The sequence below is a fragment of the Chiloscyllium plagiosum genome, unplaced genomic scaffold (assembly GCF_037043375.1).
Source record: "Chiloscyllium plagiosum isolate Xiang-an unplaced genomic scaffold, Cpla_swu_hap1 HiC_scaffold_21, whole genome shotgun sequence".
Classification (NCBI taxonomy): domain Eukaryota; kingdom Metazoa; phylum Chordata; class Chondrichthyes; order Orectolobiformes; family Hemiscylliidae; genus Chiloscyllium; species Chiloscyllium plagiosum.
The window spans coordinates 56969397-56997312 of record NW_028270159.1 but is presented as its reverse complement, the minus strand read 5'-3'; the positions used below and the strand labels follow the sequence as shown (position 1 = coordinate 56997312).

General features: G+C 44.6%; 2 protein-coding genes and 1 long non-coding RNA gene across 3 annotated transcripts in view; 1 reads left to right on the top strand and 2 right to left on the bottom strand.

Annotated features, from left to right (window-relative positions):
• Positions 1-144: 144 nt before the first annotated feature.
• LOC148146159 (uncharacterized) lies at positions 145-20535 on the top strand. The gene is made up of 3 exons (XR_006315972.2): positions 145-306; positions 1268-1341; positions 20278-20535. It is a non-coding gene; the product is annotated as an uncharacterized LOC148146159 (long non-coding RNA).
• Positions 7220-20617, bottom strand: LOC122564682 (uncharacterized). Its single transcript, XM_087998606.1, has 3 exons — positions 20534-20617; positions 10864-11073; positions 7220-8241 (listed from the first exon to the last, which is right to left on the bottom strand). Exons 2-3 carry the CDS (start codon positions 10878-10880, stop codon positions 7353-7355), a joined length of 906 nt encoding a protein of 301 aa, XP_087854732.1. The 5' UTR covers positions 10881-11073; positions 20534-20617; the 3' UTR covers positions 7220-7352.
• Positions 20618-26388: 5771 nt separating this feature from the next.
• LOC122548020 (uncharacterized) overlaps positions 26389-27916 on the bottom strand; it is a 35341-nt gene continuing 33813 nt past the window's right edge. Inside the window, exon 3 of the mRNA XM_087998613.1 lies at positions 26389-27305. Within this exon, the coding sequence (XP_087854739.1) occupies positions 26904-27305 (402 nt within the window). The 3' untranslated portion in view covers positions 26389-26903. The remainder of the gene's footprint in view (positions 27306-27916) is intronic.

Sequence of the window (27916 nt, the reverse complement as noted above, 5' to 3'; positions counted from 1 at the left end):
CACACTGCGCCTGCTCTGGATAGCTGCAGATAAAGGGGGTGGGGAGGCTGGATGGTGAAGTTGGTAGGTCGGTGGGGACTATGATCTGATTGGTTGATGACAGTGATGAATCCGGTAGGTGGATGAGGGGGCTCGCACTGCGCTTGCTCCGGACAGCGGGTCCGCGCTGTGCTAGTGCTGCCCCCAAGCGGAGGGGATTGTGTGAGAGGAAAACATCAGGTTCTGTAACAGCCCAGGAACTTGTGAATTTTCTTCATTTCGAAGAACAGGACCAAGTGCTAAACGAGTCATTTGATGAAACAGAGGGTGAGAGTGATCAGACCTTGACTGTTTAGTCTGTTTAATGTCGGTGTTGGACTGGGGTGTACAAAGTTAAAAATCACACAACACCAGGTTATAGTCCAACAGGTTTTTACAAAGTTAAAAATCACACAACACCAGGTTATAGTCCAACAGGTTTTTACAAAGTTAAAAATCACACAACACCAGGTTATAGTCCAACAGGTTTTTACAAAGTTAAAAATCACACAACACCAGGTTATAGTCCAACAATCCGAGAATGCAACTTTTTAAAAAAAGGGTTTTGTGATTTACACATGAAAGAAGTGAAACTATCACTGTATTGTAACAGATGAAAGGCTTAACAGACAATCAATTCTTCAATGTATAATTTCAGTTACATCACACTGCAAATTTTTACTATAAATTCTGTGTTACGATCGAGCCCACCACAATCATCTGATGAAGGAGCGTCGCTCCGAAAGCTAGTGTGCTCCAATTAAACCTGTTGGACTATAACCTGGTGTTGTGTGATTTTTAACTTAGTCTGTTTAAGGTTTGTCTGTACTGTCTATGGGGAAAGATCTTGTAGAAATAGAGAGGGAAGATCATGAACGAATTTCAAAACAAGAATGGGAATTTTAAAATTGGGGTGTTACTGAACAGAGGCCCTTAGATTTCTTTGTTCATGGGTTGTGGGTGTTGCTGCTTTGATCTACAATGATTGCCCATCTCAGTTTCTGTGGTGAATGTGCCATTGACCATATCAATGATGTTTGATTGCCCACTCTGGAGGCGGCTGTGAAAGGCAGATGATTTTTATTTCTTGGTCTTGTCTGTGCCCGAGTAGCTTGGGAGAAGAGGCATCTTGTGTTCATTTGTATGATTGATACTTTCCATAGCAGCCACTGCAGAGCATAAAAACTGGGGATAACTTTCTGGTTTATTTGAAAAAAATCCTGTTACTTTTGTTCGGTATTTATTCCAGATTTTGGCTTCTTTGATTGTGATTGAACTACCTTCGGGGAATTGAGAGGGGGAAGACATTTCCACAGAAATTAGGTCAGTATGTTTTTAAATATGTATCCTGACTGATAGCGAAACTAACACCAACAGTTCATTTTCCAAGGTTTGGAATGAGATGTCATTTTGGAGGGCAATGATTAGTGGATGGAAATCTCAAACTAAACATTAAGTTAAGAAACATTCTGGCACTATTCCTGTAGACAATGACGATAAAGATCAAAGCCAAAGGCTCTGTCATCTCCAACCTGGCTTTCCAGGGAACCCTCGGATAAATCCCATCTGGCCCAGTGTACTTAACTATTTTCACACTTTTCAGAATTGCTAACACCTCCTCCTTGCAATCCTCAATCTTGTCTAGTCTAGTAGCCTATATCTCCGTATTCTCCCCAACAACATTGTCTTTTCCCAGTGTGATTATTGATGAAAAATATTCATTTAGTGCTTCCCCTATCTTCTTGGACTCCATGCACATCTTCCCACTGCTATCCTTGATTGGCCCTAATCTTTATTTAGTAATTGTTTTATTCTTGATATACCAATAGAAAGCTCTAGGGTTTTCTTGATCCTTCCTGTCAACGACTTCTCATGTCCCCTCCAGCCTCTTCTTAGCTCTCTTAAAAGGAGTAAGGAATGCTGGCTGACTAGAGAAATGGAGATTTTGGTTAAGAGAAAGAAAGAAGCATATGCCGGTATAGACAGGAGAAATTGAGAGAATCCTTTGAGTATAAAGACAGTTGGAATATACTTAAAGAGGGAAATCAGAAGGGCAAATGGGACAACAGATAGCTTTGTCACAGAGGGTTAAGGCTGATTCAAAGGGTTTTTATAAATACATTAAGGACAAAAGGGTTACTAGAGAGAATAGGGACCTCAAAGTTCAGCAAGGCAGCCTGTGTGTGGAGCTGCAGGTGATGGGGAGATACTAAATGAGTATTTTGCATCAATGTTTAATGTGGAGAAGGACGTGGAAGTTAGAGAATGTGGGGAAATAGATGGTGACATCTTCAGAAATGTCCATACAGAGGTGGTGGTGCTGGATATCTTGAAACACATTAAAGTGTATAAATTCCCAGGACCTGATCAGGTGTACCTAGAACTCTGTGGGAAACTAAGGAAGTGATTGCTAGGCCCCTTGCTGAGATATTTGTATCATTGACAGTCACAGATGAGGTGCCAGAAGATTGGAGGTTGGCTAATATGGAATCATTGTTTAAGAAAGGTGGTAAGGACAAGCCAGGGAACTACAGACCAGTGAGCCTGACGTCAGTGGTGGGCAAGTCGTTGGAGGGAATCCCGAGGGACAGGATGTGCATGTATTTGGAAAGGCAAGGACTTGATTAAGGATAGTCAACATGGCTTTGTGTGTGGGAAATCATGTCTCATGAACTTGGAGTTTGACCTTATCGAGGTTTACAAAATTATGAGGGGCATGGATAGGGTAAATAGGCATTTTTTTTCCCTGGGTTCAGCGAGTCCAGAACTAGAGGGTATAGGTTTAGGATGAGAGGGGAAAGCTATAAAAGAGACCTGAAGGGCAACATTTTCTCACAGAGGGTGGTACGTGTATGGAATGAGTTGCCAGAGGAAGTGGTGGAGGCTGGTACAATTACAACATTTAAGAGGCATTTGAATAGGAAGGGTTTGGAGGGATATGGGCCGGGTGCTGACAGGTGGGACGAGATTGGGTTGCGATATCTGGTCGGCATGGATAGGTTGGACTGAATGGTCTGTTTACATGCTGTACATTTCTATGACTGCAAGTGACAGAGAGGATTGCTGAGGGCAGGGCAGAGCAGAGGACGTGATCTATATGTACTTCAAGAAGGCATTCAACAAGGTTCCGCATGGGAGACTGGTTCGCAAAGTTAGAGCTCATGAAATACAGGGAGAACTAGCCATGTGGATACAGAACTGGCTCAAAGAAGACAGTGGTGGTGCAGGGTTGTTCTTCAGACTGGAGGCCTGTGATCAATGCTAGGTCCACTACTTTTCGTCATTTATATAAATGATTGGATGTGAACAAAGGAGGTATAGTTAGTAAATTTGCAGATGACACCAAAATTGGAGGTTTAGTGGACAGCGAAGAGGTTACCTCAGAGTACAATGTTATCTTGATCAGATGGGCCAATGGGCTGAGGATTGGCAGATGGAGTTCAATTTAGATAAATGCGCACTGCTGCATTTTGGAAAAGCAGGAGTTACATCCTTAATGATAAGGTCCTAGGGAGTGTTGTTGAACAAAGAGACCTTGGCATGCAGGTTCATTGCACTTTGAAAGTAGAACTACAGAAAGAAAGGACAGTAAAGAATGCGTTTGGTATGCTTTCCTTTATTGGTCAGAGTATTGAATAGAAGAGCTGGAAATGTGTTGCTGGAAAAGCGCAGCAGGTCAGGCAGCATCCAAGGAACAGGAGAATCGACGTTTCGTGCATAAGCCCTTCTTCAGGAATGAGGAAAGTGTGCCCAGCAGGCTAAGATAAAAGGTAGGGAGGAGGGGCTTGGGCGAGGGGCGTTGGAAATGCGATAGGTGGAAGGAGGTCAAGGTGAGGGTGATTGGCCGGAGTGGGGTGGGAGCGGAGAGGTCAGGAAGAAGATTGCAGGTTAGGAAGGCGGTGCTGAGTTCGAGGGTTTTGACTGAGACAAGGTGGGGGGAGGGGAAATGAGGAAACTGGAGGAATCTGAGTTCATCCCTTGTGGTTGGAGGGTTCCTAGGCGGAAGATGAGGCGCTCTTCCTCCAACCGTCGTGTTGCTATGGTCTGGCGATGGAGGAGTCCAAGGACTTGCATGTCCTCCTTCTTCAAGCCAACCCAGATGGTCTCCTTCTTCAAGGAACGCAATTTCCCCCCAGACATGGTCGACAATGCCCTCCACTGCATCTCTCCCACTTCCCGCTCCTCCACCCTTGAGCCCCGCCCCTCCAACCGCCACCAGGACAGAACTCCACTGGTCCTCACCTACCACCCCACCAACCTCCATGTACAGCGGATCATCCGCCGTCATTTCCGCCACCTCCAAACGGACCCCACCACCAGGGATATATTTCTCTCCCCTCCCCTATCAGCGTTCCGAAAAGACCACTCCCTCCGTGACTCCCTCGTCAGGTCCACACCCCCCCACCAACCCAACCTCCACTCCCGGCACCTTCCCCTGCAACCGCAATAAATGTAAAACTTGCGCCCACACCTCCCCCTTACTTCCCTCCAAGGCCCCAAGGGATACTTCCATATCCGCCACAAATTCACCTGCACCTCCACACACATCATCTATTGCATCCTCTGCACCCGATGTGGCCTCCTCTATATTGGGGAGACAGGCCGCCTACTTGCGAAACGGTTCAGAGAACACCTCTGGGACACCCAGACCAACCAACCCAACCACCCCGTGGCTCAACACTTCAACTCCCCCTCCCACTCCACCAAGGACATGCAAGTCCTTGGACTCCTCCATCGCCAGACCATAGCAACACGACGGTTAGAGGAAGAGTGCCTCATCTTCCGCCTAGGAACCCTCCAACCAACAAGGGATGAACTCAGATTTCTCCAGTTTCCTCATTTCCCCTCCCCCCACCTTGTCTCAGTCAAATCCCTCGAACTCAGCACCACCTTCCTAACCTGCAATCTTCTTCCTGACCACTCCGCTCCCACCCCACTCCGGCCTATCACCCTCACCTTGACCTCCTTCCACCTATCGCATTTCCAACGCCCCTCCCCCAAGTCCCTCCTCCCTACCTTTTATCTTAGCCTGCTGGACAAACTTTCCTCATTCCTGAAGGGCTTATGCCCGAAACGTCGATTCTCCTGTTCCCTGGATGCTGCCTGACCTGCTGCGCTTTTCCAGCAACATATTTCCAGCTCTGATCTCCAGCATTTGCAGACCTCACTTTCTCCTGTTGAATATAAGAGTTGGGAGGTCATGTTGCAGCTGTACAGGACGTTGGTTAGGCAACATTTGGAATATTGCGTGCAATTCTGGTTTCCTTCCTATGTTGTGAAACTTGAAAGGGTTTAGAAAAGATTTACAAGCATGTTTGCAGGGTTGGAGGATTTGAGCTATACGGAGAGGCTGAATAGGCTGGGATTGTTTTCCCTGGAGCGGAGGCGGAGGGGTGACCTTATAGAGGTTTTTAAAATCATGAGGGGCATAGATAGGATAAATCGACAAAGTCTTTTCCCTGAGGTGGGAGACTGCAGAACTAGAGGGCATACGTTTAGGGAGAGAAGGTAAAGATATAAAAGGGACCTAAGGGGCAAATTTTTTATGCAGAGGGAGGTACGTGTATGGATGAGCTGCCAGAGGAAGTTTACAGGCTGGTATAATTGAAGCATTTAAAAGGCATCTGCCTGACCTGCTGTGCTTTTCCAGCACCACACTCTCGACCCTGATCTCCAGCATCTGCAGTCCTCACTTTCTTCAAGGAAGGGAGAGTACATGGGCAGGTAACTGTTTTTCGGATTAAAAGAGAATCTCACGTAGACACTAGAATTGCGCATTCTGAATTATTTCCCTGCACTGTCAGTGATAATTTTTTAAAAATCAAAACAATATTGGAAGGGAAAGATTTGCAGACAGAAATTTCAAAGCTATCCGGCAAAAAACACATTTCTAATACTGTAAAATAGGATTCAAACACTCCCTAAAGGAGGCCAGTTGGTAGAAAATTGGAAGCACTATCTTTTGGAGATCCAATCCTTCACCAGGTGGTTGTGGAGGACACAATTGTAAGACACAGAACTTACAGGCTATAACAGCTAGTGCTTCCAATTAAACCTGTTGAACTATAACCTGGTGTTGTGTGATTTTTAACTTTGTACACCCCAGTCCAACACCGGCATCTCCAAAACCTAATGCTGGGGAAGTTGAAATTCCCTGCTATTACGACCCTATTACATTTACACTTCCCTGAAATTTCCCTCTTTACCTGCTTGTCCACCCAAATGGGTTTATTGAAAGAGTTTTTGAAATTGTAATAAATACCCTGAACATAATGGTGACGCCCCCTCCTCTTCTGCCTCCTTCACTGTCTCAAATGAAGACCCTATATCCTGGAGCACTGAGCCTCCAATCCTGCCTCTCTCTCAACATGTCTCAGTGACAGCCATGTCACCATAGTCCCATATTTTAATTTGCATCCTTAATTTTTCTGCCTTGTTCATCAAACTCATCATTAAAATCAATGCCATTCAACTATGTTAAAGCTTAACTGGCTTGTAATGTCCATGCCTTCCTGACACATTTATTGATTGTCTTTAGATTCCATATACTTGCCACGTTAGGTTAACACCACCCAACAGCACTGATAACTAAATTCCCACCATTACAGATATAGCTGTAAGGCACATCACTCTGGATGTGCCTTCTCCCAACTGCTCAGATGAAGTGTACACATGAATATCTCTCAGAAAGAGGCAGACTTGATGCAACATGGATTCAATGAAAAGCTGATGTGTATAATTTTTATCCCAAACAAGTCACTGAACCTGTGGTGTTTATAAACATCATCAAACCACGTCTTCTGGACCTGTTTCTGGATATAGACAAAAATAGCATCAAATCCACCACTGTCAGATAGTCAGGAACTCATTACAACCAACATCGGAAAAAGGTCTAGAAAACATGGTTTGGATATCAATAACAGCATCAAAACGTCACACTGATCGTTAATAGAACACTCATTGCGGATAGACCTTACCCAGTGTCACATACTTACAATGTGATCATTTTCAAAACATACCATACATGTAAACAATTATATCAACATTTATCTACATCGTCAGCCACTTTAACAGAGCTGGGTTTATTTATATCAATACAAACAGCCCAATGAACAAGCTACATTCCTCTGTGTAAGAAAAAGCAAAACCCTTCACCTTGATTCTTTGTGAATTTACCGGTGCATTTACAAATAATAAATCCATTTACACAAACAGAGCATGTGACCAATGCCCACCCAGTATGGATGACAGCGAATCCCGTCCACATATGGAACAAGTGAAAGGTCTCTCCCCTCAGTGAACTCACTGGTGCACCAGCTGGTGAGTTGACTCTGTCAATGTTTCTCACCAGTGTGAAGGCGCTGGTGTCTCTGCAGGTTGCATGATTGGCTAAACCTCTTCCCACAAGTGGAGCAAGTGAATGGTTTCTCCCCAGTGTGAACTCGCTGGTGACTCTGCAGCTTGGATGACTGAGTGAATCCTTTCCCACACACTGAGCAAGTGAATGGTTTCTCCCCAGTGTGAACCCCCTGGTGTTCCAGCAGTTTAGAGGAGCAAACGAACCCCTTTCCACATTCAGGACAGGTGAACGGTTTCTCCCCAGTGTGAACTCGCTGGTGTAGCTGTAGTTTGGATGACTGCACAAATCCTTTCCCACATTCAGGACAGGTGAACGGTCTCTCTCCAGTGTGAACCCGCTGGTGTATCAGCAGGTGGGATGACCGAGCAAATCCTTTCCCACATTCAGAACAGGTGAATGGTTTCTCCCCAGTGTGAACTCGCTGGTGTAACTGCAGGCTGGATAACTGAGTGAACCCCTGCCCACAATCGAAGCAAGTGAATGGTCGCTCCCCAGTGTGGACTCGCTGGTGTATCTGCAGGCCGGAGGACTGACTGAATCCTTTCCCACACTGAGAGCAGGTGAATGGTCTCTCCCCGGTATGAACTCGCTGGTGCGTCAGCAGGTGGCATGACTGAGTGAATCCCATCCCACAATCCGAGCAGGTGAATGGCTTTTCTCCAGTGTGACTGAGTTGGTGAGTTTCCAGACGGGATGGGTAAAGAAATCCCTTCCCACAATCCTCACACTTCCATGGTCTCTCCCCAGTGTGACTGTGCTGGCGTTTGGACATTTCAGATGAATCTTCACAGACTTTTCCACACACAGACGATATGTGTTTCTCCCCGGTGTGAATGGTGCTTTTTCCTTCAATGCTCAAAATCCTGAGATAATGAGATTATTACAAACACAATGACTGTCAGATCTGGATGTTAATTTGTTGAAATCTCTCATTGCAAAACAACCTTACAAACAGAAAGCAAATGTATTCGGAGAAATCAGAAGAACACACAGGCTGTGAAACTGAGAGAAAATAATCTGGTCACTTGGGGAAACCGCTAGATCATCACTAAAACTGAACTCATTCAGAAATGTCTTTCAGGGAAGGGAATGAGTTTTTGCACAAAACTACAGGAAGAGACCAAGGTTGGAGAGTCAGCAGAAAGCAGAGGCATTTTATAGAGCTATGACCCAATGTGGTTCCTGTTTTCTACCCATCGCACTTCAGAGGAACTGGAGGGTAATGACAGATGTTTGTTCCTGGAAAGTTGAGTTTCAGGTGGATTGAGCACAGAAGACAACATTGGGCACATTTGTCCTTATTGGTAGTACACTGATCAATAAATGGACCTGGGTTCGATTCTACACTGTGTGGAATGTGCACATTTTCCCCATGTCTGCATGGGGTTCCTCCATGTGTACTGGTTTCCTCTCTCAGTCCAAAGATGCACATGTTGGATTGATTAGACATACAGGTTTAAAGAGATAGGGTGGGATGCTCTTTGGATAGTTGGTGTGATCTCATGGGCCAAATGTCCTGCTTCCTACGATTCTATGAATACAGAGGTTGGAACGTCATCTTGCAGTTGTGTAGGACATTGGTGAGGCCAATTGTAGAATACTGCACTCAATTCTAGTCTCACTGATTTCAAAAAGATGTTACCAGGATAGGACTTACACACTTAATGGTAAGTTCCTGGAAATTGTTATTGAAAAGGAGACCTTGGGTGCAAGATCACAATTAGTTGAAAGTGGAGATGAAGGTAGACAGGATCGTGAAGGTGGTGTTTTGGACGGTAGCTGTTAACGGTAAGTGCATTGAGTAGAGAAGTTGCGAGGTCATGTTGTGGCTGCACAGAATATAGGTTGTAGTTACATCTGCTACACTTCCATTTACTTTATCTGATGGCCATCCATTTCCTTTCTGCCTGTGAAATCCTCACCTGCTGTATGACTAACTCGCTAAATTTGCTGTCCACAACATTATCAGCATCAGGGATGCTCCACAGTGAGTCCATCCGCAGCTCCTGCTCTGAAAACCTATTACACATTAGCTGCAGATGGACACATATCCTGCACACATGACCACCAGGGACTCTGGAAACATCCCTTATCTCTCAAATTGTGCAAGGGGCACGCCATGACTCGTCTCTAGATTCAGCTAGTTACTGCCTTGAAGAGAATGTAAATGAGCTAGCAATATTCTTTCATTTCAAGCATTTGTTATAATCTAAAATCCCCTTTTAAAAACATAAAAAGCCTCGTCTACAGGTATCACTTACAAATCGGCTGTTCCCACTGGGGACTGTATCATTTTCTGAACTGCCCGAACTGAGACTGAGCATCACATTCAGACTTTCAGCTTCACCTTCTCCTTGTCTTAGCCAACTCTAAAGCACTCTCTTTGAGCCAAGCATCACTCACTGTGCGACCTTGTCATTTTCATCGTCTGCCCACACTTACACTGACCTCAGCCTCCTGTACTGTTCCAGTGCAGCTCAACAGAGAGTTGTCAGGATCTGGAACATTCCACCTGAAAAAGTGCAGGAATTCAAATCTATAAGGAATTTTAAAGGTGATTGAGAATACGTTTATAGGTTAAAATCATGAAGTGGGTGATTGGGACTAAATATGACAGTTCCTTCAAAGAGACAAAGTGTAATTTAGATAAATCTATGCTCCTTCTTAGGCCAGTATCTCCTTCCTCATATACCAAGGGGATCTAACCATACATTTTGAATATTTTCTCAATTTACAGACAGATCAGAGATATTTCCCCGCAGACAAACCTTTCACCGTCCACAGTTAAATGACAATGATACTCAGATTCTGACGACTCTGCTGACTATCACAATTTGTTTTTGAGATCCCTGTCTCAATTATTATCCTACAAACTGCAGCCCCCACTTTCGCCTAGAAACCACGTGCATCCCTGTGCCTTGCCCCTGATAAAGATGGCGGCGGTAACCCGGGACCTATCATCACCTCAGTTCCTGAGCGCGGAATCGGGAGTTTCTACTTCGGGTCTAGCAGCCTACACTGAGTGTTTATGAAACCTACTAGTCCAGAGTGACTCAATTTTCCTTTCGGTTTCAACTAGAACTCCCACCTTTCCGGCCATCTCCGTCTTCTCCTCCTCTCGCACTCACCAGTCAGGGGGCAATGCGCATGTGCAGTCAATGGTCACGTGTGATCCCGCTGCTTTCGCCCCTCACTCACGCCCATTGGTTGGAAGATGAGCCACTTCAGCGGCAATATATCCACCTGGCAGCAATTACCGCTGCCTACCCTGGTCGACCAGATTCGCCTAACCTGGTCGCCCGGAACCCCGGTTCCCTGGATATATCCACCTGGCAACAGCAACTACCTCTGCCGGTCACCCGGATATATCCAATTGGCAGCAGTAACTAGCGCTGCCTACCCCAGTCCCCTGGATATATCCAACTGGCAGCAAATACCGCTGCTTACCCCTGTCGCCCGGATAAATCTTTTAAGACCTTTCTTACCCGGGTCTTGTGCACATAAGAGTTACCCAACCGAGCCCACCACGACTGCCCGTCTTGTTTCCAGGGTCTCCCAGTCCGGAACACGCTTGCCCAAGCCGCCGCAGCGAGGAGGGAAACTAGAGACCGCCGAAATCAGCGAGGTGCACCTTCTCAGTTTTCCCAAAAATGCTGAGTGACTGGAGCTTGGGATCCCGGGACGAGCCCCCAAATCTGTTAGAAACAAGTTTTAATAAAATTACACGAGACCACCAAAACTGGAAACAAGACTATTTATTCTGTGATCTTGCAAAAAAGGGCATCAAATGCAGAAGCAAATGAGCAGTGAACATTCAAACTAGTACACAGTTATGCTTTTGAGGTGCGTGAGGTCACCTCTTCTGACTCCTACATTACGCAATCAACTTTATTCTCTGACTAACTTGCCATCCGCTCTTAGTATTCCCCCCTCCCCTCCAAGTTGGTGACCCTTCCCTATGTAAGTGCTGACATAAGGAAGATTTTGCTAAACTTGGATCTTCATGTTTCTTTCACTTTATCTGTTTGCTTGTAACACCTTCCATGGTTCGTAGGTACATTCCATTCCTGAATATACATTTTAACAATGTATCTTTTCTTGCCTAGTTTATGTGTTTCAGCTATCTCAGCTATTTTGCTGAGACTAAATTATTTAAACTATCATGATGAAAGAAATTATTTACTAGAATAATTATGCACTAAAGTTAGTACCCAATTATACATTTCCCCAGTGCTTGCTGATTTAATCATTGTCTGCAGCTGCCCTTTACACTCAATTTATCAGCACTATACTTAAGCTTATTATCACTACCTTTTTGAGAAAACAACACACTTCCCCATTTCTTACAATGATTTGTTCAAATGCCTTTTAAATAGCGTTAATGTACCCACCTCAACCACTTCCGCTGGCAGCTCATTCTATGTGTGTACTATCCTCTGTGTAAAAAAGTTGCCCCTCAGGTTCTTTCCCCTCCAACCTTAAACTGATATCCTTTAGTGCTCAATACCCCAAATCTGGAAAAAAGATTGAGTGTATTCACCCTATTTGAACTCAGTTATTGCTGGACATCGGAGTGTATCTGGGAAAATGAACAAACAGTGAAATTCACAACTAATCTTGGAGGAACCTGTTTGGAAGAGGTCACTGCACAGAAACAGATAAGTGAATATTTTAAGCATGGCCTTTCAGAGGGTCTGCAGTAGTGAGTAGAATGGGTTCTTTCTTGATTATATGTTATACTGAGATATATCTACAGATTAAACTTCAAAATATAAGCCATAAGTTTAATTCAAACTGGAGCAGTGTTTAGTAGAAGAATAGAACAGTGTTATTTTCTGGGTTTGTAGACTGAAAGAAGCAAAAATGGCCATTAGTAGAGTGATATGCTCTTCTTGTCAGGTGTGGGAATTTAGAAAGAGTTTACATGTTACTGAGGATTATATTTGCAATAAATGCAGTTGGTTGCGAATCCTATCAGATCAAATGGATTGGTTGGAGAGACAGTTAGAGGTCATGAGGAACTTATAAGACCAAGGGGATGTGATGGATGGCAGTTATAGGAAGGGGGAGAAGTTGCAGATACAGTCACACAGATGGGTTAACTCCAGGCAAGGTAAGAGAGGTAGGCAGGTAGTGCAGAAGTCTTCTGTAGCTACCACCATTTCAAACAAGTATGCTGTTTTGGAAAAATGTAGGGGGTGATAGATTTGCCATGTTTCTGGTATTAACACAGGCTCTAATGCAATGAGGTGTGTGTTGGGTTCCAAGAGTTCGATTGTGTTAGGGGCCTCTCTAACCCCAGGTACAGTCAGACGTTTCTGTGGCCAGCACAAAAAATCAGAATGGTGTGTTGCTTCCCTGGTGCCAGGATCAAGAATGTCACAGAGAGAGGGCAGAATATTCTCAAGGGGGAGAAGGGCCAGCAGGAGGTCATTGCATACATTGGAACCAACAATACAGGAAGGGAAAAGGTTGAGATTCTGAAGGAAGATTACAGAGAGTTAGGCAGGAATTTAAAAAGGAGGTCTTTGAGAAGCGCAATATCTGGATTACTCCTGGTGCTACGAGCTAGTGATGGCAGGAATAAGAGGATAGAGCAGATAAATGCATGGCTGAGGAGCTGGTGTATGGGAGAAGGATTCATATTTTTGGATCATTGGAATCTCTTTTGAGGTAGAAGTGACCTGTACAAGAAGGACAGATTGGAAGGGGGCTAATATACTGGCAGGGAGATTTGCTAGAACTGCTTGGGAGGATTTAAACTAGTACCATTGGGGGGGCAGGGAATAAGACCTAGGGATACAGTGAGGAAAGAGATCAATCTGAGACTGGTTCAGCTGAGAACAAAGGCGAGTCAAACAGTCAGGACAGGCATGGATAAAGCAGAGAACAAGGTAGGACTGATTAATTAAATTGCATTTATTTCATGCAAGGGGCCTAACAGGGAAAGCAGATGAACTCAGGGCATGGTTAGGAACATGGGTCTGGGATATTATAGCAATTACAGACACATGGCTCAGGGATGGACAGGTCTGGCAGCTTAATGTTCCAGGACACAAATGCTACAGGGAGGACAGAAAGGGAGGCAAGAGAGGATGGGAGTAGCGTTTTGGTTAAGGGATAACATTACAGCTATACTCAGGGAGAATATTCCAGAAAATGCATCCAGGGAAGTTTTTAGGTGGAATTGAGAAATAAGAAAGGGATGATCACTTTATTGGGATTGTATTATAGTCCCCCTAATACAAATTTGTTTCTCAATTTCACTGTAAGGAAATCTCAGTTATCTTTAAGAATAATCGGGTGGTTATGGTAGGGGATTTTAACATAGGCTGGGACTGCCATAGTGTTAAGGGTTTAGATGGAGAGGAAGTTGTTAAGTGCATACAAGACAATTTTCTGATTCAGTATATGGATGTACCTACTGGAGAAAGTGTAAAAAATTGAACATAGAACAATACAGCACAGAACAGGCCCTTTGGCCCACGATGTTGTGCCAAACATTTGTCCTAGCTTAAGCACCCATCCATGTACCTATCCAATTGCCACTTAAAGTTCGCCAATGATTCTGACTCTGCCACTCCCACAGGCAGCGCATTCCATGCCCCCACCACTCTCTGGGTAAAGAACCTACCCCTGACATCTCCCCTATACCTTCCATCCTTCACCTTAAATTTATGTCCCCTTGTAACACTCTGTTGTACCCGGGGAAAAAGTTTCTGATTGTCAACTCTATCTATTCCCCTGATCATCTTATACACCTCTATCAAGTCACCCCTCATCCTTCTCCGTTCTAATGAGAAAAGACTTATCCTCGTACAACCTATTCTCCATTCCAGGCAACATCCTGGTAAATCTTCTCTGCACCCTCTCCAAAGCTTCCACATCTTTCCTAAAGTGAGGCGACCAGAACTGCACACAGTACTCCAAATGTGGCCTAACCAAAGTTCTGTACAGCTGCAACATCACTTCACGACTCTTGAATTCAATCCCTCTGCTAATGAACGCTAATACACCATAGGCCTTCTTACAAGCTCTATCCACCTGAGTGGCAACTTTCAAAGATCTATGAACATAGACCCCAAGATCCCTCTGCTCCTCCACCTTACTAAGAACCCTACCGTTAACCCTGTATTCCGCATTCTTATTTGTCTTTCCAAAATGGACAACCTCACACTTGGCAGGGTTGAACTCCATCTGCCACTCCTCAGCCCAGCTCTGCATCATATATATGTCCCTTTGCAGCCGACAACAGCCCTCCTCACTATCCACAACTCCACCAATCGTCGTATCATCTGCAAATATACTGACCCACCCTTCGACTCCCTCTTCCAAGTCATTAATAAAAATTACAAACAGCAGAGGACCCAGAACTGATCCCTGCGGAACTCCAGTTGTAACTGAGCTCCAGGCTGAATATTTACCATCTACCACCACTCTCTGACTTCGACCGGTTAGCCAGTTTTCTATCCAACTGGCCAAATTTCCCACTATCCCATGTCTCCTGACTTTCTGCATAAGCCTACCATGAGAAACCTTATCAAATGCATTACTAAAATCCATGTATACTACATCCACTGCTCTACCCTCATCCACATGCTTGGTCACTTCCTCAAAGAATTCAATAAGACTTGTAAGGCAAGACCTACCCTTCACAAATCCGTGCTGGCTGTCCCTAATCAAGCAGTGTCTTTCCAGATACTCATAAATCCTATCCCTCAGTACCCTTTCCATTACTTTGCCTACCACCGAAGTAAGACTAACTGGCCTATAATTCCCGGGGTTATCCCTATTCCCTTTTTTGAACAGGGGCACAACATTCGCCACTCTCCAGTCCTCTGGTACCACCCCTGTTGACAGTGAAGACAAAAAGATCATTGCGAACGGCTCTGCAATTTCCTCTCTTGCTTCCCACATAATCCTAGGATATATCCCGTCAGGCCCGGGGGACTTGTCTATCCTCAAGTTATTCAAAATGTCCAACACATCTTCCTTCCAGACAAGTATCTCCTCTAGCTTACCAGTCCATTTCACACTCTCCTCTTCAACAACACGGTCCCTCTCGTTTGTAAATACTGAAGAAAAGTACTCATTCAAGACCTCACTTATCTCTTCCGACTCAATACACAGTCTCCCAGTACGGTCCTTGATCGGACCTACCCTCGTTCTCGTCATTCTCACGTTTCTCACATACGCATAAAATGCCTTGGGGTTATCCTTGATCCTATCCGCCAAAGATTTTTCATGCCCTCTCTTAGCTCTCCTAATCCCTTTCTTCAACTCCCTCGTGGCTATCCTGTATCCCTCCAATGCTCTGTCTGAACCTTGTTTCCTCAACCTTATGTAAGCCCCCTTCTTCCTCTTTACAAGACATTCAACCTCCCGCGTCAACCAAGGTTCCCTCACACGACCATCTCTTTCCTGCCTGACAGGTACATACATATCAAGGACATGTCGTATCTGTTCCTTGAAAAAGTTCCACATTTCCACGACATCCTTCCCTGACAGCCTATGCTCCCAACTTATGCACCTCAGATCCTGTCTTAAAGCATCGTATTTACCCTTCCCCCAATTGTAAAACCTACCCTGTTGCACGCACCTATCTCTCTCCATAACCAAGGTGAAAGTCACAGAATTGTGGTCACCATCACCAAAATGTTCACCCACTAACAAGCCCATCACTTGCCCCGGTTCGTCACCAAGTACCAAATCCAATATGGCCTCCCCTCTGGTCGGGCAATCTACATACTGAGTTAGAAAAGCTTCCTGTACACACTGCACAAACTACCGCCCCGTCCAATCTACTTGATCTAAAGAGCTTCCAATCAATGTTTGGGAAGTTGAAATCACCCAATACTACTACCCTGTGGCTTCTGCACCTTTCCAAAATCTGTTTCCCAATCTGTTTCTCCACATCTCTGCTGCTATTGGTGTGCCTATAATAAACACCCAACAAGGTGACTGCACCATTCCTATTTCTGACTTCAGCCCATAGTACCTCCAAAGGCAGATCCCCCCCGAACTGCCTTTCTGCAGCCGTTATACCATTTCTAATTAGCAACGCCACCCCCCCCCCCGCCCTCCTTTTTTACCACCCTCCCTAATCTTACTGAAACATCTGTAACCAGGAACCTCCAACAACCATTCCTGTCCCTCTTCTATCCACGTTTCCGTGATGGCCACAACATCGTAGTCCCAGGTACCGATCCACGCCCCCCCCGCCCCGCCCCCCCCGCCACCGCCCCGCCCGCCCCGCCCCCCCCCCCCGCCCCCGCCCGCCCCCCCCCCCCCCCCCCCCCGCCCGCCCGCCCGCCCCCCCCCCCCCCCCCCCCCCCGCTCGCGCCGCTCTCTGCTGTGAAAACTTGACCTACTCTTGGGAAATAAGGCAGGACAGATGTCTGAGGTGCTAGTAGGGGAGCACTTTGGGGCCAGTGACCATAATTCTATTTGTTTTAAAATAGTGATAGAAAAGGATAGACAAGATGTAAAAGTTGAAGTTCTAAATTGGAGAAAGGCCAATTTTGACGGTATTTGGCAAGAACTTTTGAAAGGAGGCAGATATTTGCAGGTAAAGTGATGGCTGGAAAATGGGAAGCCTTCAGAAATGAGAACGAGAATCCAGAGAAAGTATATTCCTGTCAGTGTGAAAGGAAAGGCTGGTAGGTATAGGAATGCTGGATGACTAAAGAAATTGAGGGTTTGGTTAAGAAAAAGAGGGAAGCATATGTAAGGTATAGAGAGGATAGATCGAGTGAATCCTTAGAAGAATATAAAGGAAGTAGGAGTATACTTAAGAGGGAAATCAGGAGGTCAAAAAGGGGACATGAGATAGCTTTGGCAAATAGAATTAAGGAGAATCCAAAGAGTGTTTTTTTTTTAACAAATACATTAAGGACAAAAGGGTAGTTGTGGAGAGAATAGGGCCCCTCAAAGATCAGCAAGGCAGCCTTTGTGTGGAGCTGCAGAAAATGGGGGAGATACTAAACGAGTATTTTGCATCAGTATTTACTGTGGAAAAGGACATAGAAGATATGGACTGTAGGGAATAGATATTGACATCTTGAAAAATGTCCAGATTACAGAGGAGAAAGTGCTGGATGTCTTGAAACGGTCAAAGGTGGATAAATCCCCAGGACCTGATCAGGTGTACCCGAGAACTCTGTGGGAAGCTAGAGAAGTGATTGCTGGGCCTCCTGCTGAGATATTTGTATCATCAACAGTGAGGTGCCGGAAGACTGGAGGTTGGCAAACGTGGTGCCACTGTTGAAGATGGGCGGTAAGGACAAGCCAGGGGACTATAGACCGGTGAGCCTGACCTCGGTGGTGGGCAAGTTGATGGAGGGAATCCTGAGGGACAGGATGTATATGTATTTGGATAGGCAGGGACTTGATTAGGGATAGTCAACATGGCGTTGTGCATGGGAAATCATATCTCATAAACTTGATTGAGTTTTTTGAAGAAGTAACAAAGAGGATTGATGATTGCAGAGCGGTAGATGTGATCTATATGGACTTCAGTAAGGCATTCGGCAAGGTTCCCAATGGGGGACTGATTAGCAAGGTTAGATCTCATGGAACACAGGGAGAACTAGCAATTTGGATACAGAACAGGCTCAAAGGTAGAAGGCAGGTGGTGGTGGTGGAGGGTTGTTTTTCAGACTGAAGGTCTGTGACCAGCGGAGTGCCACAAGGATCAGTGCTGGGTCCTCTACTTTTTGTCATTTACATAAATGATTTGGATGCTAGCATAAGAGGTACAGTTAGTAAGTTTGCAGATGACACCAAAACTGGAGGTGTAGTGGACAGTGAAGAGGGTTACCTCAGATTACAACAGCATCTTGACCAGATGGGCCCATGGGCTGAGAAGTAGCAGATGGAATTTAATTCAGATAAATGCGAGGTGCTGCATTTTGGGAAAGCAAATCTTAGCAGGACTTATATACTTAATGGGAGTGTTGGTGAACAAAGAGATCTTGGAGTGCAGGTTCATAGCTCCATGAAAGTGGAGTCACAGGTAGATAGGATAGTGAAGAACGAATTTGTTATGCATTCCATTATTGGTTAAAGTAGTGAGTACAGGAGTCGGGAGGTCACGTTGCGGCTCTACAGGACATTGGTTAGGCCACTGTTGGAATACGGCGTGCAATTCTGGACTCCTTCCTATCGGAAAGATGTTGTGAAACTTGAAAGGGTTCAGAAGAGATTCACAAGGATGTTGTCAAGTTTGGAGGATTTGAGCTCTCGGGAGACGAACAGGCTGGGACTGGAGCATCAGAGGCGGAGGACTGACCTTATAGAGGTTTACAAAATTATGAGGGGTATAGATAGGATAAATAGACAAAGTCTTTTCCCTGGGGTCGGGGAGTCCAGAACTAGAGGGCATTGGTTTAGGGGGAGAGGGGAAAGATATAAAAGAGACCTAAGGGGCAACTTTTTCACGCAGTGGGTGGTACATGTATGGAATGAGCTGGTGGAGGCTGGTACAATTGCAACATTTAAGAGGCATTTGGATGGGTATATGAACAGGAAGTGTTTGGAGGGATATGAGCCGGGTGCTGGCAGGTGGGACTAGATTGGGTTGTAATATCTGGTCGGCATGGACGGGTTGGACCGAAGGGTCTGTTTCCATGCTGTACATCTCTATGACTCTCAGTTGAATCTCTTGAGAAGAGGAAGAAGCATGTAAGGATGAGACATGAAAGCTCAGTTATAGCACTTGAGAGTTACAGGTCAGCCAGGAAGGACCAAAAGAGAGAGCTAAGAAGAGCTAGGGAGGAGACATGGCAGGTATGATCAAGGAAAACCCCAAAAGCTTTCAATTGGTATGTCAGCAATAAAAAAATGACTACAGAAAGATTAGAGCCAATCAAGGACAGCAGTGGGACGTTGTTCATGGAGTCAGAGGAGTTAAGATTAGCGCTAAATGAATACCTTTTGTTACTAATCACACTGGAAAAAGACAATGTATTGCAAGGATCTGTTTTAGGACCACTGCTGTTTGTCATTTTTATAAATGACTTGGATGAAGATGTAAAAGGATGGCTTAGTGAATTTGCGGAGGACACGAAAGTCTGTGGGGTTGTGGACAGTGCAGGTGACAGAGGGATGTAGATAAGCTGCAAAGCTGGGTTGAGAGGTGACAAATTGAGTTTATGCAGAAAAGTGTGAGGTGATTCATTTTGGATGGAGTAGCAGGAATACAGAGTACTGGGCTAGTGGTAAGATTCTTGACAGTGTGGATGAGCAGAGAGATCTTGGTGTCCACGTACATAGAGGGATTGAGTTTCGAACCATGAGGTCATGCTGCAGCAATACAGACTCTGGTGCGGTCGCGCTCGAGTTTTGGATACGGTTCTGGTCATCGCATTATAGGAAGGATGTGGAAGCATTGGAAAGGGTGCACAGGAGACTTACCAGGGTGTTGTCTGGTATGGAGGGAAGGTCTTTTGAGGAAAGGCTAAGGGACTTGAGGCGGTTTTCTTTTGAGAGAAGAAGGTTGAGAGGTAACTTAATAGAGACAGATAAGATGATCAGAGGATTAGATAGTGTGGACAGTGAGAACTTTTTTCCTCATTGATGGTTAGCACGAGAGGACATAACTTTAAATTGCAGGGTGGTAGATATAGGATAGATGTCAGAGGTAAGTTTGTTTCTTCAGTTAAAAATCACACAACACTAGGTTATAGTCCAACAGGTTTAATTGGAAGCACACTAGCTTTCGGAGCGACACTCCTTCATCAGGTGATTGTGGAGGTCTCGATCGTAACACAGAATTTATAGCAAAAAATTTGCAGTGTGATGTAACTGAAATTATACATTGAAGAATTGATTGTCTGTTAAGCCTTTCATCTGTTACAATACAGTGATAGTTTCACTTCTTTCATGTGTTTAAACTGCAGGACTACATTGTCAAATGAAAGCATGAAGTCAAGCGAATTGAAAAAAAGAATCAGATACCTCACATCTAGATTAAAAGGATAAACCCTGAGATAGCTTCAAAAACCTTGGAAATAATTTCGACAGAAGGCCAACGAATGAAACAAATGCTTACTCAAACATCAGAGATTAGAGAAGGGTCTTGTTACACATGCAAAATTCGTAAACTGAATGCTAAAACTGGAAATGCTTGCCACATTGGTGAATCACTTACCCTACCTTCAGTGTTCATAATAATATGAGGTCATGAATTCCAGTGCCAAAGAAGCAATTCAGGCAATTCCTTTGAGTAGTTCTACTGTTCCTAGAAGAATCAATGAGATGGTACAGGACATTGAAGAGGGATTGATCAATCCAAGAAATTCTCTTTACAATTACACAAAACCAGTTTACAACATCATAACGCTATTCTCATGGTTTATGTGATCTTCTGGAACAGAAACAAACTAAGGGAAGAGATGTTGTTTGCCAGGAGGATTAAAACAAATACTGAGGAACAGTCTATTTTTGAAGAAGTCAAACGTTACTTAAGCAAGAACAATATCCCAGTGAAGAATATAATTGTGCAACTGATGGTGCCACTTCTATGTTAGTCAATACAGAGGATTCATCTATCTAAAAAGAGTTACACCTTCTGTCTTTGCTATTCATCGAATCATTCACAGGGAGCACGTAATAGCTAAAAGCTTAGGAGGACGTCACAATCTTTCGCTTTCAGTTGTCATAAAGGCTGTAAACTTCTTCAAATCCCATGCCCTTCAGGATTGTCTTTTTGGTAGCTGTGTGAAGAAAATGAAAACAACTTCTGGATACTGCAGCTGCGTACCAAGGCAAGGTGGCTTTCCAAGGAAACTGTCTTCAACATTTTGTTACACTCTGGGACATCATAGTTTCAATCATGATGCTCTCCACCGCATCTCCTCCACTTCCCGCTCCTCCGCCCTTGAACCCCGTCCCTCCAATCGCCACCAGGACAGAACCCCACTGGTCCTCACCTACCACCCCACCAACCTCCAGATACATCGTATCATCCTTCGTCATTTCCGTCACCTCCAAACAGACCCCACCACCAAGGATATATTTCCCTCCCCACCCCTATCAGCATTCCAGAAAGACCACTCCCTCCGTGACTCCCTCGTCAGATCCACACCCCCCACCAGCCCAACCTCCACTCCCGGCACCTTCCCCTGCAACTGCAAGAAATGCAAAAGTTGCGCCCACACCTCCCCCCTCACTTCCCTCCAAGGCCCCAAGGGATCCTTCCATATCCGCCACAAATTCACCTGCACCTCCACACACATCATTTACTGCATCCGTGCACCCGATGTGGCCTCTTCTACATTGGCGAGACAGGCCGCCTACTTGTGGAACGTTTCAGAGAACACCTCTGGGACACCCGCATCAACCAACCCAACCGCCCCGTAGCTGAACTCTTTAACTCACCCTCCCACTCCGCCAAGGACATGCAGATCCTTGGCCTCCTCCATCACCAGACCATGGCAACACGACGCCTGGAGGAAGAGCGCCTCATCTTCCACCTAGGAACCCTCCAACCACAAGGGATGAATGCAGATTTCTCCAGCTTCTTCATTTCCCCTCCCCCAACCTTTACTCAGTCCCAACCCTCAGACTCAGCACCGCCTTCATGACCTGCAATCTTCTTCCCGACCCCTCTGCCCCATCCCCACCCCGGCCTAAAACCCGCATCTTAACCTCCTTACACCTATCGCATTCCGAACGCCCCTCCCCCAAGTCCCTCCTCCCTACCTTTTATCTTAGCCTGATTGGCACCCCCTCCTCATGCCTGAAGAAGGGCTTATGCCAGAAACGTCGATTCTCCTCCTTTGATGCTGGCTGACCTGCTGCGCTTTTCCAGCAACACATTTTTAAGCAATAGTTTCAATCATATCTGATAGAGAGCATGGAGAAAGATGTATTGATGCCAAGGCAGACATATTTTATCTGGCAGATAGCTTTCAGAAACTCAATTTGTTAAGCAGACCTTACAGTGCAAAACCAGTAACCTTGCAGATTGTAGCCATTATATCTTTCCTCATCAAAACTCAAAAGTCTATTGGCACAATATGGGACGTTGAGAATTTTTACAATTTCCAAACCTGAAGACGATTGCGAAATACTGAAGGATAATGATCTAACCATTTATGTGAAACATCTAAAGCAGGTGCACAAGGATGTTTTGTCGATTGTCCTGCTCCTCAGATGCTACCTGACCTGCTGTGCTTTTCCAGCACCACACTCTCGACCCTGATCTCCAGCATCTGCAGTCCTCACTTTCTTCAAGGAAGGGAGAGTACGTGGGCAGGTAATTTTGTTTTTGGGATTAAAAGAGAATGTGACCTAGAAACAAGAATTGCCTATTCGGAATTATTACCCTGCACCGACAGTGATAACTTTAAAAAAATATAATATTGGAAGGGAAAAATTTGCAGACAGAAATTTCAAAGCTATCAGTGAAAAACACATTTCTAATACTGTAAAATAGGATTCAAACACTCCCTAAAGGAGGCCAGTTGGTAGAAAATCTGCTGTTCAATTAGCAATTAAGGTCAACATTCCATTTTCTTTCATAATTTGCAGCACCATACATTAGAAGCTATCTTTTGAGGTCTAACTGTGGACCAAGCAACATTTGAGCAGAATTATCTTGCTGCCAAAATCCCATTGACTATCCAGGACTGTGTCACTGAATATGCTTATGGGAAAACAATATATTCTTCCTTCCCTGGCGGGTCTACTAACCTTATGGATAACAGGCAAATGCAATGAATAAATTATCCTGTCCAAATATGTTGCTTCTCACTAATCCAGATTGATTTTCAATTTACCACCAATCAGCCCACCTGACCAGCTCGACTATACCCTCCTGTAAGCTAAGGCTACCCTATTTGCCACCCGTTACTTTTGTATCAGCTGCAAACTAAGTGATTAACCCTCCTACATTCAAGTCTAAGAGATTTACACAAGTCATTTATAAACCAGAAACAGGAAAGGCCAAGCACTCAACTGAGACAAGCCACTGGACACAGAATTCCAGTCAGAAAAATATTTCTCAATCATCACCCACTGCTTCCTGCCACTCAGCGAATTGTGGATCCAACTGACCAAATTTCACTAGATGCAATGGGCTGTTACCTTTGAGATTAGTGTTCCATGCAAGAACATATCAAAAGCCTTAATGTCCAGGGGGGCTACAAAAGTATTCATTTGCATCCAATTGTATCAATCAAAAAAACTGAATCAAGTTGGTCAGACATGATCACTTTACAAAATACATGCAGACTGTCCGTGATTAAATCTCTCTCCAAATGCAAATGAAACCTGGCCCTCAAAATTACTTCCAATAGTCTCCCCATCACCAAGATGAGGCTGACTGGCTTGCAGTTTCACAGTTCATTCCCTGCTCTGTTCTTGAATAAAAGTTCCACTTTGACCCTCCTTCAATCCTTTCGCAAGCTTTCCTGTAGTGAGAGGAGAAATGAAAGTTTTTGCACGTGGCCCTGCCATTTCATCCTAACAGGTTAATCATCACAATAATGTCGGATGCATTTCACCTGATTCTGGAGCTTTATTTACATTCAAGCCTGCCAGATGACGCTGAACCTCCTCCTCTCTCTGTGCAAATTTCTTTAAATTCTATCACAAATATTCTCCCCGATTCGCCTCTCATCAGTGAGCACGGACATACAGTATTCATTTTGAACCAGGTCTACATTCTCTTGTTCCACACATAGATTACCTCTGTGGTCCTCAATGCGCTTCCCTCATTCTCCCATTATCCTTTAACCATTAAACTACCGGTAAAACAACTGAGCATTTTGTTTTATTTACCCGGCTGTATCAATTCCTGTTCCCCTTAAAGCTCTCCTTACTTCCCCATTTAAATTCCCTGTTGTACGTTAACCTGAAAAATATCTGCTCCCTGTGCACTCTGGCCAAATCATATCTGGTTTTATTAAAACAAACCAATTTGGAACTTACAGAACCATCCTTGTCCTTTCCTATAACAATGCTGAATCTTTTCCAGAGTTATGTTAACGCTGCAAAATGATCCCCACTGATATTTCTATCACTTGTCTGCCTTGGTTACCTAACGTTAAGTCCAGGACCTGCCCCTTCCTTGTTGAGACTTCCCAAGATACTGGCTTCAAAAGCTGTACTGAATCTATTTTAAAAGTTCCTCTAAATCTATCAAACCATGATGACCAAAGTTAATGCTAAAAATCACACAACACCAGGTAATAGTCCAACAGGCTATAAATTCTGTGTCTTACAATCGTGTACATAGAACATAGAAGAATACAGTGCAGTACAGGCCCTTCGGCCCTCGATGTTGCGCCGATCCAAGCCCACCTAACCTACACTAGTCCACTATCCTCCATATGCCTATCCAATGCCCGCTTAAATGCCCAAAATGAGGGAGAGTACACCACTGCTACTGGCAGGGCATTCCATGAACTCACGGCTCGCTGAGTAAAGAACCTACCCCTAACATCTGTCCTATACCTACCCCCCCCCTTAATTTAAAGCTATGCCCCCTTCTAATAGCTGACTCCATACGTGGAAAAAGATTCTCACTGTCGACCCTATCTAAACCCCTAATCATCTTGTACACCTCTATCAAGTCACCCCTAAACCTTCTTTTCTCCAATGAAAACAACCCCAAGTGCCTCAGCCTTTCCTCATACGATCTTCCTACCATACCAGGCAACATCCTGGTAAACCTCCTCTGCACCCGTTGCAGTGCCTCCACATCCTTCCTATAGTATGGCGACCAAAACTGCACACAATACTCCAGATGCGGCCGCACCAGTCTTATACAACTGCAACATGACCTCAGTACTCCGGAACTCAATTCCTCTACCAATAAAAGCCAGTACGACATATGCCTTCTTCACCGCACTATTTACCTGGGTGGCAACTTTCAAAGATCTGTGTATATGGACACCAAGATCCCTCTGCTCATCCACACTACCAAGTATCCGACCATTAGCCCAGTACCCCATCTTTTTGTTACTCTTACCAAAGTGAATCACCTCACACTTAGCTACATTGAACTCCATCAATGTAGCTAAGTACGGTATTCCACTACCACCTGATGAAGGAGCAGTGATCCAAAAGCTAGTGCTTCCAATTAAACCTGTTAGACTATAACCATGTGTTGTGCGATTTTTAAACTTTGTACACCCCAGTCCACCAGCATCTCCAAAAGTTAATGCTGGGGAAGTTGAAATTCCCTGCTATGACCACCCTATTACATTTACACTTCCCTGAAATTTCCCTCTTTACCTGTTCTTCCACCCAAATGGGTTTATTGAAAGAGTTTTTGAAATTGTAATAAATACCCTGAACATAATGGTGACACCCCCTCCTCTTCTGCCTCCTCCACTGTCTCACATGAAGAACCTATATCCTGGAGTACTGAGCCTCCAATCCTGCCTCTCTCTCAACCATGTCTCAGTGACAGCAATGTCATCATAGTCCCATGTTTTAATTTGCATCCTTAATTTTTCTGCCTTGTTCATCAAGCTCAGCATTAAAATCAATGCCATTCAACTATGTTAAACTCCCTTGTACCTTAACTGTCTTGTAATGTCCATGCCTTCCTGTCACATTTATTGATTGTCTTTAGATACCATCCGCTTGCCACGTTAGGTTAAATACCACCCAACAGCACTGATAACCAAATTCCAACCATTACAAGCTATATCTCACTCTGGATGTGCCTTCTCCCAACTGCTCAGATGAAGTGTACACATGATTATCTTATCTCTAAGGCACTCAGAAAAAGGTAGACTTTTTCAACATGGATTCAATGAAAAGCTGGTGTATATAATTTGTATCCCAAAATATTCACTGAACCTGTGGTGTTTATAAATATCATCAAATCACGTCTTCTGGACCTGATTCTGAACATAGACAAAAGCAGCATCAAATCCACAACTGTCAGATAGTCAGGAACTCATTGCAGCCATCATCGGAAAAAGTTCCAGAGAACATGATTTGAACATTAACAATAACAGCATCAAAATGCAACACTGATCATTAATAGAACGCTCATTGTGGATAGTCTTTACCCAGTGTAAATGTGTTGATGTACAGTGACAATGTGATCATTTTCAAAACATAACATACAGATTCACAATTATATCAACATTGTCCTACATTGTCAGCCCCTTTAACACAGCTGAGTTTATTTATATCAATACAAACAGCCCAATGACCAAGCTACATTCCTCGGTGTAAGGAAAAGCAAAACCCTTCATCTGTGATTCTTTGTGAATTTACCAGTGCATTTGCAAATAGTAAATCCTTTTACGCAAACGGAGCAGGTGAACGTGACCCAGCCAGTGTCATTTCACTAACAGTTTGGATGACAGTGAATCCCGTCCACATATGGAACAAGTGAAAGGTCTCTCCCCTGAGTGAACTCACTGGTACACCAGCTGGTGAGTTGACTCTGTGAATGTTTCTCACCAATGTGAAGTCGCTGGTGTCTCTGCAGGTTGCATGATTGGCTAAATCTCTTCCCACAAGCAGAGCAAATGAATGGCTTCTCCCCAGTGTGAACTCACTGGTGACTCTGCAGCTTGGATGACTGAGTGAATCCTTTCCCACACACTGAGCAAGTGAATGGTTTCTCCCCAGTGTGAACCCCCTGGTGTTCCAGCAGTTTAGAGGAGCAAATGAACCCCTTTCCACATTCAGGACAGGTGAATGGTTTCTCCCCAGTGTGAACTCGCTGGTGTAGCTGTAGTTTGGATGACTGCACAAATCCTTTCCCACATTCAGGACAGGTGAATGGTTTCTCCCCAGTGTGAACTCGCTGGTGTATCTGCAGGCTGGATGACTGAGTGAACACTTGCCCACAATCGGAGCAAGTGAATGGTCTCTCTCCAGTGTGGAGTCGCAGGTGTATCCGCAGCTGAATAACCGAACGAAACCCACCCCACACTGGGGGCAGGTGAACGGTCTGTCACTGGTGTTCCTGCAGGCTGAATAACAGTGAATCTCGACCCACAATCAGAGCAAGTGAATGGTCTCTCCCCGGTATGAACTCGCTGGTGTGTCAGCAGGTGGCGTGACTGAGTGAATCCCATCCCACAATCCGAGCAGGTGAATGGCTTCTCTCCAGTGTGACTGGCTTCTCTCCAGTGTGACTGAGTTGGTGAGTTTCCAGATGGGATGGGTAAAGAAATCCCTTCCCACAATCCTCACACTTCCAGGGTCTCTCCCCAGTGTGATTGTGCTGGCATTTGGACATTTTAGATGAATCTTCACAGACTTTTCCACACACAGACGATACGTGTTTCTCCCCGGTGTGAATGGTGCTTTTTCCTTCAATGCTCAAAATCCTGAGATAATGAGATTATTACAAACACAATGACTGTCAGATCTGGATGTTAATTTGTTTGAAATCTCTCATTGCAAAACAACCTTTCAAACAGAAAGCAAATTTATTCGGAGAAATCAGAAGAACACACAGGCTATGAAACTGAGAGAAATTAATGTGGTCACTTGGGCAAACTGCTAGATCATCATTAAAACTGAACTCATTCAGAAATGTCTTTCAGGGAAGGGAAT